Source organism: Typopeltis vanoorti, chromosome 11, assembly GCF_054136105.1.
Source record: "Typopeltis vanoorti isolate ZY-2024b chromosome 11, IOZ_Tvanoo_1.0, whole genome shotgun sequence".
NCBI classification, from domain to species: Eukaryota; Metazoa; Arthropoda; class Arachnida; order Uropygi; family Thelyphonidae; genus Typopeltis; species Typopeltis vanoorti.
The window spans coordinates 40376299-40393476 of NC_143559.1; the positions used below are offsets into that span (position 1 = coordinate 40376299).

General features: G+C 35.5%; 1 protein-coding gene across 1 annotated transcript in view; it reads right to left on the reverse strand.

Annotated features, from left to right (window-relative positions):
* Window positions 1–17178, reverse strand: part of LOC150101461 (hypoxia-inducible factor 1-alpha-like) — a 388828-nt gene that overhangs the window by 89698 nt on the left and 281952 nt on the right. The window contains exons 8-9 of the mRNA XM_090400802.1: window positions 11587–11777; window positions 3650–3739 (exon numbers count right to left, since the gene is read on the reverse strand). Coding sequence (XP_090256928.1) covers window positions 3650–3739; window positions 11587–11777 — 281 coding nt within the window. The remainder of the gene's footprint in view (window positions 1–3649; window positions 3740–11586; window positions 11778–17178) is intronic.

Below are 17178 nucleotides of genomic sequence, written 5' to 3' on the forward strand. Positions count from 1 at the left end.
CAGTGGGGCATTATATCACACAATACTTAATTTTTTTTTTGAGTTGTAAGTCAGCAGTTAGAAGTGAAGGAAGTACAGGAAGATGGTTTAATGTTAAATGTGGTGTGAGACAAGGATGTACATTATCTCCTCTGTTATTCAAAGGTGGAGCAAGCTTACATCACTCCTATCTCAGTATCCACCTTTGCAAGGAGTTGCCTGGTGTTGTACCACCTTACCCCAGTCCTGAAGATACTTTCAGGTGCAAACTTTGTTTGCTCACACTTGTATAAAAGATTAAAATAAATTTATTATAGTCTAACCAAGTGAAAAATAAACTTTCAACATCTTTCTCTAAATCCAGAGTAATTTAATAAAAAAAAGGTGGCACAACTTTTGGCAACTTCTATAGGTAGAGATGACCTTGCTATTGCTTCTGCCTGGTATCTCCACATATGGGCCTGGCTCCCACTGAAGAGACCACAATAAAGGTCGAAACTAGTCTGGATAGTGGCCCTTCCCTTAATGCATAACGTCATACATATCCGCAAGGAGATGTGTTTTGCATTATGGGAGATACTGAGATAGGAGTGATGTAAGCTTGCTCCACCTTTGCCAGGAGTTGCCTGGTGTTGTACCACCTTACCCCCAGTCCTGAAGATACTTTCAGGTGCAAACTTTGTTTGCTCACACTTGGATAAAGGATTAAACTAAATTTATTATAGTCTAACCAAGTGAAAAATAAACTTTTAACAAATACTGTTTTCTCATCTGTGGTTATATCCTCCCTCCCCTAAATATCTAGAGTACTTTTCCTACAGAAGAGAACAATTAGATCAATCAATGATTCAAGAAATTCATTCTGCCCTCTACAAAGATTCAGTTCTTGCCGCATGCAATTGCTACAGTTACTTTAATCACTGTGGAATATGTATGAGTAATTTTTATCTTCCTATCTTCTCTTCAGAAGATAGGAAGATATAAACTTCAGATTCAGACTTGCAGAAGAAATCTTCAATATTATCTGTTCATTAAGTTTTCCTTCATCTCTCCCCAAAAGGATCTTTTAGGGAACAGATACCAAAATTATTTACCCTTATCTGCTCACCAGAATATCCTCTCCATCTCATAGAGCATCCTGAGATATACAGCATTCCTTGCACCTGCAAAAACTATCTCACTTTCGACAAACAGGAAGACAGTCAAAATCCATCTGGAGGAACATAGAAACTATCTCCATTAACTGCACTACAACCGTTCTCAACTAGCAGACCATTCCACGAGATGAATCGCCAGAACAAACATCCCTTTCACGCATAAGCAGATATAAATCCAATTCTAGAATCAGCATTACTACATTTGCCAAATTAACAAAATCACATACTCATGGAAAGGCTTATGTGTTCGCCATACATGCTAATTTATTTTTAACAGTACTGATGAGAACTCGGGCTGATAAGAAAATAATTACTATTTATGAACGTACTTGCTGATATTTTGCTGGTATTATATTCAGCATCTTCAGAGCACAAAAACAGTTTGTCAAAGTATGCAAAACAACAAAGACTAAAGTCTTAATTAAGCACCATTTTTGTTGATTAAAAAAAAAAAAAGAGAGAGAAAGAGAAAGCAGGTATTAATTTGGTCTTAAGGTGACTGTCTCCCAAATTTTTGGTAAATTTATACAGCCATACTTGTTGAGGTTTGGAGTATGTTTCAAGGCTTCTGTTGATTCCAAAAACAATCCCTCTGACTTAAATGACTTCTGTGTTGCACTTTTGTTGGTTTTTTTTTCAATTGATCCTGTGTGCAGGGATATCTAAGGAATGGTCTGCTAGACCTAACTTGCCCTAACAACAGTGCCGGATGTATTTTTTATGTCACTGAGGCAGATGTCCATAGTAGCCAATTTCCACAAAGAACACTTGGAAACATCAGCTATCAATACAGCCACTCTCAAATCGGTACTTTGGATACACTATGTTGATGAAGTGTTTGCTATTTGGCCACATGGTCTAGACACACTGGATACATTCTTAGTGCATTGAAATAGCCAACATCCCAAAATCTACTTTACATTGGAAGTGGAAGCTAATGACTGTCTGCCCGTCTAGGATACACTAATTACACATTTTCCAGATGATTCCTTATTTTTTTTTTTAGTTTATAGAAAACCCATGCATACAGGAAGATATCTGCACAAACAGTCACACCATCACCCATCTCAACAGTATGGTATCCTAAAAGCACCAATCCACAAAGCTAGAGATATTTGTTCCAATGGCTATAATCCCCATAGGATAGAAAAAATACTAAATGCTCCCCAGAAATCCCCTCAACTGTCTACCACAGAAGAATACAGCAAAACTGCCACCATCCCATACATTCAAGGCACATCTGAAAAGATATCTAGAATGCTTAATAAGCATCAGCTAGGCACTGTATTTAAACCTTATATCAAATTAGCAACTCTCACCTGTTCACCCAAGGACAGAATCTTTATCACATCCAGGAGACTATGAAGCGTCCTTGTTCATGCGATCGAGCTTACTATGAACAGACAGGACTGTGGACATCTGCCTCAGTGACATAAAAAATACATCCGGCACTGTTGTTAGGACAAGTTGGGTCTAGCAGACTATTCCTTAGATACCCCTGCACGCAGGATCAATTGGAAAAAAAACAAAAGTGATACACAGAAGTCATTATATCAGAGGGTTTTTTTAAGGCTTCTGTTATTTTTGGAATCAACAGAAGCCTTGAAACATACTTCAAACCTCAATAAGTATGGCTGTATAAATTTACCAAAAATTTGGGAGACAGTCATCTTAAGACCAAATTAATACGTGCTTTCTCTCTGTTTTTTTCAACATAGATAGCGCTTAATTAGGACTTTAGTCTTTGTGTTGTCCGTTGCAAATGTTTAAACTAGTCCCATTGTTATACCAGATTGTTGTTGTTTCACATACTGTGACAAATTGATTTTGTGCTCTGAAGATGCTGGATATAATAAAACGCAATATCAGCAAATATGTTAATAAATAATAATTATTTCTTATCAGTCTGTGTTCTCATCAATATCATTTAAAATAAATTAACAAAATCACACACTATCACTTTACAAAAATCTGGGATCCCATCATCTTGAGACTCCATCACTGCACCTAAAGAAGGCACCAATTAGGACTGTAGGAACTAGTCTTTCACACTCAGTCTGTGTTTGCCTTCTTGCTAGTGTACCTGAAAGCTTAGTGCATTGATTTGTGCCCATGAAGATGAGTTTGGATATCAAAGTGAAATAATGACATAATAATTTATTATCTAAAGAAATTTAGGTAGTAATTATTATTGCTAGATGTGTTTTCTCCACTAAACCTTAACATGAAAGATAAACATCTAAGCATCCATGCCAAAATAATAAAAAATAATATTTTTAGAATTACCACATTTCAAAAAAGAAAAAATTAATAAATAAATACTGCCCTGCTCAAACTTCTGAATAAGCCTTCACTAATCAAAAATAATATCACATAAATGTAAGAAAGCTCACTGGAGAATGCACAGCTATGACATGAAACATCCAAACAAATTTGTGCTAAGTTTGTTTTATGAAATTTGTTATTGTAAAAATCACATTATCATCTTCAAAAAGAAAGAAAACACTTCTAACCTGGAGATAATGTAGAGACATCTAAAGGTATACAAACATCTCCAGCTTGTGGTGCCAGATGGGTTAAGTCTTCTGGTTCATCTTTAAGAACTGCAAAAGCACAAAAGGCAAATTGAGAAAGACATTTTTAAAAAGGCATAAATAATTACATAGGCGCTTCAATGATTATTAATGATAGTCCTATAATTTTGTACTGGGAGTGGGGGGGTAACTTCCCAGTGGTACAATCTTGTTCAATATAGTACAATGCATAACAATCTTGTTTTAAACCTCAGTTAACATTTAAAGAACTGACCAAAGTGACATACATGTATGATTAAAACTTATTTCATACATTAAAAACTTTTAATTTTACACAAATAAATCTGATAATAGGACATTAAAGAAATTAACATAATGGTAGATGCTAAGCTCACAACTGGATCTGGCAATACATTTCACTCATTCATAGCTCCACAAACAAAAAGTTTAGTGCTAAGTACACTCTTGCATAATTTTCGGAGGTGGCCTCTTGTTGTCTACCTTTCTGTCATGTATAGTGAAAAATTTCATCTGCATCAATCCTAATAAAACCTCTTTAATAACTTCTATATTTCACAGCTTCAATCTATCCTCATAGGGAGTATTCCATAAACTTAGCAGTCATTGCACTTGTTTCTGGATCTTCTCCATTTCCTCATTGCCAAGAAATCTAGCTGTAATCTGTGCACAGTAATCAAACTGTGGTCACATCGAAGCCTTATTAAAAGGGATAGTAACCTCCCTATTTCTATTTGTCAATGTGTTCAACACATCTTTTCAGCTGTTTTCCCCACTTTTGCAACATGCCTTCTTAACATCAACTACCTATCCACAATCACTCCAGAAACCTCTAGCTTCATTAATTTTCAAGTCCAGTTGGGTCAATATATGTATCTTATCTTTTCATCTTACACCGCATAACCTTACCATTTGCCACATGAAATGGGTGACCATTATCCTGTGTTGACACTGTCAACTATTTGCATTATCTTGCAAGATCTCTATATTTCTATTAACTACTAATCCCACTCAGTTTTGCATCATCGGCAAACAACTGGATATTTCTGCTATCATACCCTGTATCATTCATGTGCAAATTAAATAGCAACAACCACAATAGAGTCCTGTAGAATACTGCTGGTCGCCTGCATTCTCCTAGATTCAATGTCTCTGCAGGTAGTCTAACTTTAAAGATAGGTTGCATTCCAGAGAAAACCTACTCATGTATTTACTCAAATATAACTTGCCCTCACATATATCTCGAACCCCTGATTTAATTTATGAAAAAAAGAAATTAAAAAATTTCGCGTATACCTCGAATATTTCTTAAAACTTTAAGAAATAGATAGTGAATGTTGTTATGGCAGTTGCAGATATTTTGGAATTCGGTTGAAGAGAATCGGCATATCAACTCAACAATTGTAGGCTTGCGTTTGTCATCGAGTCGCAAGATCTTTTGTTAATACCGCACCAATTACGTGAACGTCTTCACAGCTATGCTATCTCTACGGCCTCCCACTACTGTCCACTTCATGCTCAGCTTTCACTTCTTATTAGTCGTTTGCTAATTTGAATGTTTGGTGACAATGCTAATTATCACTAAAGATTCGAATATCGCATGAAGGTGAGCAGCCAAATGCATAAACAACATTGATAATTAAAATTTAAATACATTCATTTTATAAATAATGTGCCCAATTATAAATTATAATGAATATTGAGGATTTTATTATAAATGTCAATTTAGTTTTTCCTGAAAAACTTTAGTTTCTGAAAATCCTCGCATATATCTTGCACCATGATTTTTTTTAACTTTAATTTTTTGGGAAAAAAAGTGCAAATTATATTATAGTAAATGCGGTAAGTTGGACCAGCTTCTCTGAAATTGATAGTATTTGAATTTGACAGAAGTTTAATACATAAGTTAAAAATCTTTATAATGTACTGTTAAGCGCTTAAAAAAAAAAAAAAAGGAAATTTAAAATAAATTGTACATGTCATAAATAAACTGTCATAAATAAATTAAGAAAATTATACATTTAAAACAATTTTAAAACATTTATAATAATGGATTTCAATGATTCAGATTGTTTAAAATGTTCTGTAATGTAATCTCATCCTTAATGATTGTATTCACAATGCAATGTAACCAGTTTAAAGTTATGTAAAAGGCTTGATCCTCTTCATAATTCTTAATGCTATTCAATTTCATCTTGAGATCAATCTTATTACATTTACGAGTGGACACACCACTCATATCACTTGGTCTTTTCTTCTTCAATCCATTCATCCATCCTTTATAACAGGTAGAATCCCCAGATTATGGGACATAATGAATTAATACTATTAATGTTAAACAGAATGAGGGAGAAAAGATTAGCAAAACAAGTGTTCTCTGCCAGGTTGGCAGGAAAAAGATCCAGAGGAAGTCCACTAATATCTTGGTCTTTAATACAGTAAAAAGTGCCTTAAAAGATTGAAATATAAGATCTGACAATGTTGGAGTCTTGAGAGGTAATAGATATATGGATTGATTAACTTTCTCTCTACAATTCAGAAAATTGTAGAGAGAAAGTTAATAATGATGTAAATTTTTCATGTAGTACTATCATATCATGTACATCCCTTGAGGATAAATGTCAGGAATTTGATGATAATGAATTAATGCAGCCAGTACATCACTCTTCTGCTACATACTGTAAAGGAAAGTTTTTTGGCTGTAGAACTGCATGTTTGTGAGACTGGCTTACTCACCATTCCATTGAAAAGAACTGATACAGGTGTCTCTCATCATAGACAAAATTCAAACCAGGATCTTTCTAATCAAAGGGCTCATCTACCTTAACTGAACTATGGAAGCTCACTTGGTCTTTTATGTCAATATTTAACTCTGTAAATCACAGTATAACAGAAAATATATAAGGATACCATAGCTATCTGTTCAGCGGAGAACCAGCTGGTTAAACAACACATTGCCAACATGTTACCTCTATAACATGCATTTTCAATGAAGTTTTGCTTAGATTGTCTATAAGCCTTGACAACTGTGAAGATTTACTAGAAGCTTTCCTGATGTCATCTCTAACTCTCCATCAGCGTAAGTTGGATCTACAGAAGTTGAGAGTCGCAATGTTACATACTATCCTCTTTGATGTCTCTCCTGCGCACTGCTTCATATTCATCCTTACTTGTTTCATACAAAGTACATAATGTTTCCTCAGTACAACTCATCCGTCGCTTTATTATAAAAAGTGAATAAATTATTAAGGTTAAGGTATTTGCCAATACCTTAATCACTGCTTCTGAGATACCAATTCAGTTCATAATTTGCTGTTCTGGAGCATTCTCTAAGTAATGGTACTATTGTAGTGGCATGAAAACACTATCCCTGCTTAATTTTTTTTTTTTTTTTAATTTGTAACATGTTTCTTTTATCTATATTTGCTTGAACATATTATACTGCTTTATATGTTAAAATTATACATATAAGATGCTATTTGGAATGTAATTTTTTTTAATGAATGCGTTTCATTGATTACCATGCAAACATTAAATGGGTTATCAGCTTGCATTTTAAGAGAATGTACAGGGGAACTGGCAATGCCTTTGACTCGGCTGTTTAAGTATAAGCTCTGGCAAAGTCCCAAGAGAGTGGAAGGAGGACAAAATAATTCCTTTGCATAAAGGAGAATTTATGGTAACAAATTATAGTCTAATCAGTATCTCAGGAGTGGTGGTGAAAGTACCAGAAAACTTGGTCAAAAAGAGAATCAGGAATGGGTGGATAAGAATATGATACTCTAAGAAGGGTGGCATAGCTTTGTGAAGGTTGGTCATGCCTTAGTAATTTACTAATTTTTATAATAAAGTGACAGCTATACAATGACAATGCTGGATTTTGCAAAGGCATTTGACAGGATACCACATGGAACTCTGTTACACAGTCTAGAACAATGAGAATGAATATGAAAATTGTGATATAAATATAAAGTTGGCTGATGGACAGATAAAAAAAGTAATATATGGAGGAGCAGAATCCAACAGAAAGCACATGACTAGTGGTATGGCATAAGGCTCTGTGCTTGGACCACTCCTGTTTAATTTGTACATAAATGATATAGGAAATAATTTGAAGGGAGATATTCAGTTGTTTGTTGATGATGTGATGCTGAAAGTTTTTCCACTTAGTTATACTATAAATTAAAGATGCCAAGAAATTATATTCTTGATTGAATCCTTTATCCAAGGGTAAGCAAAACAAAGTTTGCACATGAAGTGACTTCATGTCACTTACCTTAGTATCCCATAATGCAAAGCACATATCCTTACGGACATGTATAATGCTATGCATTATACATGCATCGAAACTATTATTGCTATGCAACCTTTGTTTGCTTACACTTGGATAAATGATTAAACCAAGAATATAATTTCTTGGCATCTTTAACTTATAATATAACCAAGTGGGAAAAACTTTCAACATTTATGTCTAATGTAGAGTATTTACAAAGTGTGACACCTTTTGGCTACTTGTATATGGCTTTTTGCATTACTTCAACCTTGGTATCACTTCTCGGTCTGGCTCCCACTGATGAGACCTCAATAAAGGTTGAAACTGGCCTGGGTAGTGACCCTCACCATAATGCATAGCATTATACATGTCTGCAAGGATATGTATTTTGCATTATGGGATACTAAAGCAAGTGATGTCAAGTCATTAGCTTCTATGTATGAAGTTGTCCAGTTGTGAAGTTATTTCATGTGCAAACTTTGTTTGCTTACACTTGGATAAACTAAGAATATAATTTCTTGACATCATTAATTTATTTGATGATGCAAAGTTGGAAAGGTTAATAGTCAAAGTGACATAGAGAGCTAGCAGATGATTTAAATAGGCTGACAGTATGAGCAAACCATAAAGGATGTCAATTCAATTCAAAAAAGTGTAAAGTTATGCATTTTGGGATAAAAAGATCAAGCTGTGTACCACACTGAGGGAACTGTACTCCAGTAAAGTGATGAAGCCAGAGATGTGGAGGCAATTATAAATACAGGTGTCCCTTGCTTAACGCGGTTTTGCTTAACACGGGATTTGATTAACGCAGCAAAAATAATTGCGGCAATCCCTTGATATACGCGGCAAGAGTTTTGATTAACATGCCTTTAATCCTGCGGAGCTCGCAGCTGATCTGCCAGATCAGCTGCGAGCTGATCAGCTGCCAGATCAGCTCGCAGCTGATCTGGCAGATACATGCAAAATGTTTAAAATAAAGTATGTATATTATTTCTGGGAAAACTCCCATGGAACTTTCCCAATGTGTTCAGATGACGACCACGAATAGTCGAAACGGTCCACGCCCCGTCAACCACCTTTCCCCTCCCCCTCCCTATTTTAAAAAAATTAACCCTTTCACTTTTTCCCCACCCTATATAAAAGTATATGTTTCTATTTGTTACGAAAAAACCCCGGGTTTTTCTAACTTATTCTACCAAACAGCCTACCCCCCCCCCACACACACACTCTGCAGTTTTCGACATCGCAGACTGAGGAAAAGCCACAACACCCAGAAAAAGGTATGTGCAATTTTCTATTCCTTAGGCTACATATACTTTTTAGTACATCTACACTCATAATGCCCTAAGAATCCATGAGTAAATAGCCAATGACATTTAAACAGGGGTACTCCTAAACTGAAGCAGGCAAAATAGGCTGTAATCATAATAGTTTAAAATAAATATTCTTACACAATTCAGTGTATAGCTTGGAGGTCATGAGTAGCTGTTCACAGTGATATTCTGCACTGTTTTTTGCTGTCAGTTTGGTTTAGCACATTTTATGTAAAGGTTTGTGATATTTGACAGTAAATTGTATCTGAGAGATACCGCGACCTCCGATGTCAGCATAGTATGTTTTTTTCTTTTTTTTTTTTTATTCTTTGTTCAATAATTTCTAGATTGTAACTGAAAATAAATAAACCATCATGTATTACTGAAATAGAGAACCAAAGCCTTATTTATCATACATGTCCTCTAGGAGGATGTGCTTTACATTATGGAAAATACTAAGGAAAGTGATCTGGAGCTTACTCCACCTTTACTATGAGTTGCCCATAAGGTTGTTTATGCTTGCATCTGCCGAAACTTTTACTTTCTATATATTCGACACGTAACTCTTGTAGTTTCTATATTCGGCTATGAAATAATGTTGGATTCAATATCCACTTAATTTGTACCTTCATGTATTATATTTGAAGTGTTTTTTCTACATGTTTTATTGCTTGTTTGCCGAGGTCTGGAGAGTCATTTTGCTTGTTATTGTAGAATTTATGCTGATAAAAAAAAACTAAAACTGTTAAAACGACTCTTGATAACTTCTTTTGATAAAAAATTGCAGTAAATAATGTAGGTACAAGTATTTATTAAACATTTACTTTGCATTCATTTTTTATCTTTCCTAAAAGAGTACCATATAAAACGAATTATTAATACAGTAATCGATCAGGGACAAATTGTAATTTTTACCATTGATTATTAGATTTGATCAACACAATAACATCGAGGGATTAATTAACTGCGTTAATCGAGGGATACCTATAGTAGAGTTGATGGTTAGAGGACCTACTGCTAAAAAGTGACCAGGGTAGTACTTGATTATTGAAGAACACATAAACAAGCAGACATAAGAGGATTATCATTCCTCTTTATAAAGCCATGATATGACCACATCTGGATTACTCTGCTCAGTTGTGGTCACCTGGGTTTCTTGAGGATGAGGAAGTGGTGGAGAGGATCCAGAGGCAAGTGACCAAGATGGTGAGTCATCTATAGAATATTCCATGTGAGGACAAACCGAGGTTTTGTCAGTTGCAGAAGTTGTTTGATAAGTGAAAAAGAAAGGATATGATGGAAACATTTAAGTTACTTAAAGGATTTTATAAGATTAAGATTAATACAGAGTAAATGTTTCAGAACTTGACTAGAGAGGACAGGACAAGAGCTCATCCTTGGAAATTGGATGCATTTAGCAAGGGTGCAAGGTTTAGATTTTTTTTTTTGCCTGAAGAATGAATAGAATGGGTTGGCAGTCAATTGTGAGTGCTCTGTCTGTTAATAGGTTCAAGGAGGGGTACAACAGACATTGTGTGGATAGTTTGAGTCTCCCACAATAAGTCTTAGGACTCCATGGAGGGAGGTAATAATAATAATAAAATATAAAAAATGTGATATTCCATACACCAGAAATATAGGCTACAATTTCTGGCATAACTTGAAAGAAAGTTATAATTAATTAATGAAGAAAAAAAACAATCAAAAAGGCTTTAGCTTTTCAGAAAACCATATTAAAAGGTAGAATAAATATCCATTATTATTTTACTGTTTGCCACTGAAACTATAAAGTTCTCAAAGTGACTGAGAATTTCTGAAAACCCCAATTATTGGCATGAAATCTGCTTAGTTACCTTTTATTAATAGTTTAAGGATTTCCATTCAATAACCTACTAGAAACAGACAAACTATCTTTTCCTTAGGAACAGCCAAGGAAATAAAGTGCTAATTGATGGTAAGGTTATGAATAATAGCATGCAGGGATGTTAATTTATAACTTGCACTAATAAGTTCATATTGTATGATTACTAACTCTGTTATTAGATAAATGAATTCTTTCCTTTTTAGAAAAAATTAATTATGTATTCATTTATTAAAATGTTTTGTTATGATCAAGTGTTTCAGAGTTTTGATTCTTAAAGAATTTAAGACAGTGCTCCACGCTATAATATATGTTGCTTTTTCATTTAAAAATGTGATTACAGTTTCAATATAATTATATATCTGATCAGTGAACATAGAGACTGGACAAAATATCAAAAATAATCACAAGATTTATTTTCATTCTAATGCATGATGAATAAAGTTACCTGTAGTCATTAGCCCACTGTCATCATCAGCAAACATGAGGAAGCCCTTACTCATGTCTGAAGTGCGAGGTGCAAATATCTTGTTAGTACTTGGCAAAGGTTGTGGAGGCTGGTATGATACAGTCGATGGCACTGATACTTCTTTTTTTACCTGGTCTTCAGAAATAATCTCATTTTCATTTTCAGTATCACTAGAATATAAAATACCGTACTAAAATTAACTAGAATACAACGCATAATTTCTGTTGCCACATTTCAGTAAAATGATGCCTACATATTTGTGTTTGTTTACTTGAACACCAAGATTATCTAAATGGCAGGTTAGAGAATAGAGATAATTTAAAAAACTAAAGCATTACCATAAAGCAATGAAATTATAACATTAGAAATAATAAGTTAATTAAATGAAAAAGGGGGGAAAATTAAACAATTGTTTGGTAAACTTTATGTGAATACAACAAAGACAATAACAACATTGAATTATTTCAATCTTGATAATCTCTTTCTGGCAGTTTAATTCCAAAATTTCAGGGATATGCTAATCAATCTACTTCGTTTTTCCTTGGCATATTCCCCTGCATTTTTTTTTTTTTTTTTTTTCAAATTCCATTTTGTCTTCTCCTTTGCATATCGTTACTTTTGGTTGACATTTCTAACCCCTCCCTCTACTTTTTCTGTGCAGCTTCAATGATTGGAGCATCCATCAAAATTCAGTTATAAGTGAAGATCATTATATTCATGTAGGTTAATAACTCATGATGATATAATCATTTTAGAATTATTTTTAAGCATTTTTGAAACAGACCATTATCATGGCTTATTGTTTTTATCTTTTTATATATTTTTTAAATCTTTTAATTTTTATATTGTTATTGTCTTCTGATTTAAACAACTGCAGTGAACACATGACAAAAACTTTGTATGACAGAAATATCCATTCCACATTATCTCAATCTAAGTCTTGGTTCCAAAAAAGTATACCACATCCAGCTATTCAAAAGAAGAAACAAGCAAATCACAAATAGCTTTCAAAATCTCCTTTCTTCTTTTCTTATTGTTGCTGAAGTGCAGAATGGGCAAAAGCAAATTATCAATACATCCAAACCTGATTTGGAAAAATACAAATTAAGTACACAGGTTTCTGGTTCTTTGCCATAATTATTTGGTGCAATTTTTATCCAAACCTACTTTCATCTTTCTCATGTCAGAGATGATTCTATTACATTGCAACCTGACAAATGAAAGAAATAAAAAAACATAGCTTCTTACTTTTCCTTGACTTACTGCATTAATAAATGTCCTACAATTCTGAATAAAACACCAAATGTCCACGTTCTTGATTTTCTCAATCAAATGAATTCTTTACCTGTACTCTAAAGGATACTATGACAGCACTACATAATTAAATTTTTACTAATTTCATGCCAATAATTTTATTCCAAATTAGTCTTATCTGCCACTAATACTGTCATATCACACACATACATTTGTCTTCTAAGAAATTTCGAACTGGATCATTCCAAAAAAAAAAAAAATTCTTTGTCTTCCTCTGGGCCTTTTTCCTGCCATCAAACAAACATATCTGGCTAACCTACACTCACTCTCTCCTATTCTGTTTGACAATACCACCATAGAGTAGCTCTGCTTACACATTCCTGAATGCAAACAATATCAAGTTCCTACTTAATATATTCATTTTTATTATGACACTGCCATTTATCTGTTCACTCCCCTAATCTTTCTCAGAAATTTCATATCTGTGATCTCTATTCTTTGATTAACTCTTTTATTGCTAACTCACCTCTCAGATCCAGGGTTCAAAGTGGTGTGAACACTGCCATGTATATGGCTAGTTTATACAATAATTTTTCCCATGGTATTCTGCAAAATGTTTCCAAAAAGTCTAGCAATATCATAATTGATTGAATATATATTGACCAGCTAGCTGGTCAACATATATACATCCTCTTATTTCATTCCATCTATGTCTATTCTTTGGAACAGCCTTCCTCACACTGTTTTATACAAGGAATATTACCTTTGAACGTTCAAAATACACATAAACAGATTTTTTTTTTTTCTCCTTAACCACTCATTCATATGCAGCACAGTTATCTGTGTTGCGGGTAGGATGATTTATATTGTATTTACTCGAATATAACTCTCACTTTTTTTCCCACAAAATTGAAGTTAACCTTCCTACCGGCTAGGACGTCTATAGACGTCCAACTAAATCTGGATAAGATTCAGCCCACCTGTTCAAAGAACCTGGATAAGAAGTGCAATTTGACTGTCATGTCCATTAGAAGGTGTGATAAACCCTCACGCTGAAGAGAAAGGTTAATCGGATTATCTCCCGTTCGTAGCTGCCTCTCAGTTGCCTATAACAAGAAACGGACTTTCTTGTTCCATGCTGGTGAACTGGATTTTAGTTATATATGATAGATTAAAAATAGAGAAATTATTTATATTTTTGTTTTCTCTTTTTATTCTACAATACAATTTTAATTTCTGGACAAAATAAAGGTCTTGCATAATTTCTTCACTTAACCAATTTAATTTTTTATTTTTTTTGCGCTAATTTTTTTCTAATCGCTACTAGACAAAAGATTTTTCTTTGTTCTCGAAGAAATTAATTCACGATAATTATTTGGAATATTCTTTTAAAAAAAGAAAAGAAAACCGGCTGCCGACGTTCCAAGTTATATTAATATTTATTTTTGTACAAAACCATCGAAATCGAATAATACTTAACAGATTTCCTTTAGGACACGCTTGAGCAACTTTGCTTTATAGAGAATAACATGAAATTCTTTAATCATATTAATAAATTCCCCCCCCCCCCCCCACCCCCCCCCCCCCCCACCCCCCCCCCCCCCCACCCCCCCCCCCCCCCACCCCCCCCCCCCCCCACCCCCCCCCCCCCCCACCCCCCCCCCCCCCCACCCCCCCCCCCCCCCACCCCCCCCCCCCCCCACCCCCCCCCCCCCCCACCCCCCCCCCCCCCCACCCCCCCCCCCCCCCACCCCCCCCCCCCCCCACCCCCCCCCCCCCCCACCCCCCCCCCCCCCCACCCCCCCCCCCCCCCACCCCCCCCCCCCCCCACCCCCCCCCCCCCCCACCCCCCCCCCCCCCCACCCCCCCCCCCCCCCACCCCCCCCCCCCCCCACCCCCCCCCCCCCCCACCCCCCCCCCCCCCCACCCCCCCCCCCCCCCACCCCCCCCCCCCCCCACCCCCCCCCCCCCCCACCCCCCCCCCCCCCCACCCCCCCCCCCCCCCACCCCCCCCCCCCCCCACCCCCCCCCCCCCCCACCCCCCCCCCCCCCCACCCATGCAAGACCTCCTAGATTTTATGGCCTTCCAAAAATCCATAAGATTGACTATCCTCTTCGTCCAATAGTAGATTGCATTGATTCTCCTACTTACCGTATAGCCAAATATCTAGCTAAATTACTGAAATCTTACATTGGCAACTCTAGTTCTTTTTTAAAAAACTCCTCAGATTTCTTAGAAAAATTAAAAGATGTCTCATTACAACCTACAGATCTTATGGTTAGTTTTGATATAGAATCTTTATACACCAATGTACCTCTTAGGGAAACTTTAAAACTACTTGCTGACATCTTTCCTCAAGATATTATAAAACTATTCGATTTCGTTATACATTCTGGTTATTTCATATGTCAAAACAAATTTTATAGCCAAGTAGAAGGAACAGCCATGGGAAGTCCTCTTTCTCCAGCTTTAGCCAACTTTTATTTGGAACATTTAGAAAAAGTCCTCTTCACATCTAGTTTCCCTCTACCATCTTTTTGGGTAAGATATATAGATGACATATTTGCTATTTGGCCTCACAGTAAAAACACTTTATCTTCCTTTTTAAACAGTATTAATTCCTTACATCATCGCATAAAGTTTACTATGGAATTAGAAGAAAACAACCAGTTATCTTTTTTAGACGTTCTCCTCATCCGATCATCTTCAAATATTCTTACAACTACAGTATACAGGAAACCAACATTCACAGGTCGTTATATTCTGAAAGAATCAGCCCATCATCCATGTCATAAAACAGGAATTATAAAATGTCTCATCAAAAGAGCCAAAACTAATTGTTCTACTTTTGATTATCTACAGAAAGAACTTTCTACTATCCAGCAACACATGAAACTCAATGGCTTTTCTGAAAAAAGTATTCAACGTCTTCTTACATCTTATAATCCTCCACAAAACAACAAAGATTCAATACGTCGAGTACCTATTCCTTATATCTCCGGTATTTCAGAACCTATCGCAAGAATTTTGAAGAAATATGATTTAACAGCTACGTATTCTCCTATTAACAAATTGTCTTCTCATTTTCCTTCTCCTAAAGACAAACGCTCAACTTTATCTCTTCCTGGAGTTTATCAAATTCCTTGCAACTGTGATCTCTCTTACTTTGGACAGACTGGACGTTCTCTTGAAAAAAGAATCCAAGAACATCAATCATCCATTCTTCACAATAAACCTGAAAAGTCTGGTTTGGCTCAACACGGGATTGAAACTGACCACAGCATCCTTTGGTCCAAAACGCGCCTCTTACATAGATCCCGTTATAGGTTCGAACGTTTGTTCAAGGAAAGCGTGGAGGCCTTGCTCCATCATCCCAACCTGAATCGTAATGACTGCATATCTAGATCAAAAATCTGGGAAAGCCTAATCAAGATTACTCATTAATTTTTTTTTTTTTTAATAGCAAATTCAATCATGTTTCTACTTCAAAATATTTCGTTTCATATTTAGTGATATAACATCACGCGGCATGTTCTAATTTCAACGATCTATTGTTAGTATTCTAGCTTGTATATTTTTTAAACTGTTCTTGTAATACCACCGACGATGGTCTGCTATTTCCAGACCGAAATATTTGGTTAAATAAATATCTTTCTTGTGATTACGTGATTATATCATTCAGGAACAGTTTTTACAAATAGAATACAAACAATGATAACGTAAAACGAGCTGCGTGATGTTACATTGCTAAGCATTAAAGAGAGGTATTCATCAGTGATGAATAAATTATAGGTATTAATTGTTATATGAAATTGTGAATTTATAACTATAATTTATTCATCACTCTGATGAATATCTCTCTTTAATGCTTAGCAATGTAACATCACACGGCTCGTTCTACTTTATTCCACCTTGTAAAAACTGTTCCTATCAAGCCATTGAGGATAGTCTGTTAGTTTCAGACTGAAATATTTGGCAAACATTAAAATATTCTTGTGTTAATGTGTTTATAATTCTTAGTACCTAGTATATTGCAAAATCTCTATGCAGATATGCCATGGGATATCAGTTCACATATTATGAGAACATAAAAAAAATTGGCATTGACTCTGACTAGGCTGTTTAAAGTTTATTTTTCACTTGGTTAGAGTATAATAAATTTAGTTTAATCCTTTATCCAAGTGTGAGCAAACAAAGTTTGCGCCTGAAGTATCTTTGCCACTGAAGAGACCTCAATAAAGGTCGAAACTAGTCTGGGTAGTGGCCCTTCCCTTAATGCATAACATTAGACATATCCGCAAGGAGATGTGTTTTGC